Source organism: Spodoptera frugiperda, chromosome 3, assembly GCF_023101765.2.
Source record: "Spodoptera frugiperda isolate SF20-4 chromosome 3, AGI-APGP_CSIRO_Sfru_2.0, whole genome shotgun sequence".
Classification (NCBI taxonomy): domain Eukaryota; kingdom Metazoa; phylum Arthropoda; class Insecta; order Lepidoptera; family Noctuidae; genus Spodoptera; species Spodoptera frugiperda.
In genome coordinates this window covers 4,248,072-4,250,415 of record NC_064214.1, presented here as the reverse complement: position 1 = coordinate 4,250,415, position 2,344 = coordinate 4,248,072, and the positions used below count along the sequence as shown (strand labels likewise).

Below are 2,344 nucleotides of genomic sequence, written 5' to 3'. Positions count from 1 at the left end.
GTATGCAAACATTGTGTGAGATAAAATGATTTTAGTGCAGTCCACTTTTAGACCCGCTGATTTCAAAGTTTTAGGATGCATAGGATGCACATCAATTTCTTATAATCTTTATAGATTATCATGCCACATATCTAAGTAGAATTGTTTAAGTGCAGCAAATTTGTTTCAGAAGTTAAAAATACACAAATTGCTTCGCTGTCTTTAAAAACAAATGGTGCGTTTACACGACGTGGTTTGGGTTTTGCCAAATTCTTGTAACGAAATGCATTGTAGTGAACACGATACCTTAGTAGCTATTGGTAAAGCTTTTTGTTCCAAAACTAGCAAAATTAATCTACTTTTGATTTTATAACAATATTTCCCCCTAATTACATCCGCATTCCGCATCAGCATTCAATTCGGATCCGCCACTTCAATTACGTGTCTCGCCCGAGTGCCTATCCAGGAAAGTTTGCAATCTTATGAGTATTATGCTAAGTAAATTTGCGTTGTACGTCGCTCAATGTTTTTCCCCATTTTCTCGTGTGATACGCAAACGCGATGTTTTAGCGTACCCGAAAGATAACCCAGTTACCCCCGTACAGTTACCGTCGAGACAAATTTACAAGGAACGGATAAACAAGGCGGGGTATCCGATACTTTGTGCGAGTATCTCATTATAATTTATTCTTTGAAAATCTCGAAGACATGTTTTTATGAATCGCTATGTTGTCCATGAATCGCTTTTTTTTTTTTTTTTTTTTGAGGGGGGAAAATCATCCAATGACTTCTCCCGCCTTGGGCGAGGCGAGAGGGAGTGTCAGACTCTTACTGACTAAAAACCACCCCGTTCCTTCTCCTGCTTTTCGAGCCGGAGCCCCGGTAAACCCGCTAGGTAGTCCGCAGCTCCGGATCAGGCATCAGCCCTACTGGGCCCCATCTGTGGTGGTCTGATGGCTCTTTGAGGCGCGCGCGGAACGCGACGCGCCGCACGCACGGGTCTGGTTCTGTTCGGGCGATGAGCTACCCTTGCTCACCGTCCGCAGACCCGCACTTACGGTGGCCGGAGATCGTCACGCGATCCCCGACGCCCAGAGTGTCTCTCGCGACGGCTGGGGCGTGAGGAGGTTTGTTCCCTCACGCGCCCCGCCTCCTCCTTAGCTAGCATGACTGCTTCGCAGAAGGAGGAGACGGCATCCCAGTCCCTCTCGCTCCGCACCATGGCTTGAACCAGTGCCGGGCGCGAGAGGTCGCCGTCGCCGACCACATCCCTGAGGACTTGGCGGTGCTCAGCCCACGCAGGGCACACCGCCACTGTATGTTCTACCGTGTCCTCCGGGCGGTCCTCGCAGTGATGACACCCGGGCGTTTCCTCCCGCCCAATAAGGAACAGGAACCTACCGAAACTCCCATGTCCGGTAAGCACCTGCGTCAGGCGGTAGGTGAGGACGCCGTGGCGCCTCTCTAGCCACTCCTCAAAGAGGGGACTTACCGCTGCAATGACAGCGAGCCCAGCCCTCGGTTGCGACAGTCGTTGCTGCCATTCCGCCATGAGATCGCGCCGGAGCTCGTCCCGCCACGCACTGATCTGGCGCGGCAGTGGAGATTCGCCCCGGCGACACGCGTCGGCGCGCAAACTGAACACGCGCGCGAGCACATTCGCCTCCAAATCCCACGGCGGTAATCCGGCAAGGAGGTTCGCCGCCTCCCCGGAGATCGTGCGATATCCACGGATCACCCGGATGGCCATGACCCTCTGAGACGTGAGCAGCGCCCGAGCTGGCCGCCGCATCAGGTTCGGCGCCCACACCGGGGCGCCGTAGAGGGCCATGGACCGCACGATCCCCGCGTACAACCTCCGGCAGGAGGCATTTGGCCCCCGAGGTTTGGCAGGAGCCGCTTAAGCGCAGCCCCCGTCCGTTCCAACTTTGGAGCCAAACGTCTGAAGTGTTCCACGAAGTTCCATCGACTGTCGAGGACGAGTCCTAGATACTTCATCGTCGTCTCGACGCCGATGGAAACTCCTCCCGCCGTTATTTGGGACCCACCCGGAGGTGGCGCGTTCCCGCGGCCATGAAAGCACATGGCCTCGGACTTGTGGAGCGCCACCTCGAGTCCCAATTGCCGGATCCTATCAACAACTGTCGCAACCGCTCTCGCCATCAAGTTGGCCGCCGCCTGGTGCGACCTCCCGTGCGCTAACACTAGCGTATCGTCGGCATAACAAATTACGCCGACGCCGTTCGGGAGGTCGGTGCGCAGCACCCAGTCGTAACCGATATCCCACAGGAGCGGTCCCAAAACCGAACCCTGTGGAACACCGCGCGACATCTCTCGCCGTTTCCATTCGCCCTGGTGACCGGGG

At 55.1% G+C, this 2,344-nt stretch overlaps 1 protein-coding gene across 1 annotated transcript; it reads right to left on the bottom strand.

Annotated features, from left to right (window-relative positions):
- Nucleotides 1-724: 724 nt before the first annotated feature.
- Nucleotides 725-1,823, bottom strand: LOC126913061 (uncharacterized). The gene has a single exon (XM_050707786.1). It carries the CDS (start codon nt 1,808-1,810, stop codon nt 1,034-1,036), a length of 777 nt encoding a protein of 258 aa, XP_050563743.1. The 5' UTR covers nt 1,811-1,823; the 3' UTR covers nt 725-1,033.
- Between the last annotated feature and the right edge of the window lie 521 nt (nt 1,824-2,344).

What these genes read in the sequence shown, in the direction of transcription:
- LOC126913061 (XM_050707786.1), bottom strand. Translation starts at nt 1,810, where the DNA reads ATGGCCCTCTACGGCGCCCCGGTGTGGGCGCCGAACCTGATGCGGCGG.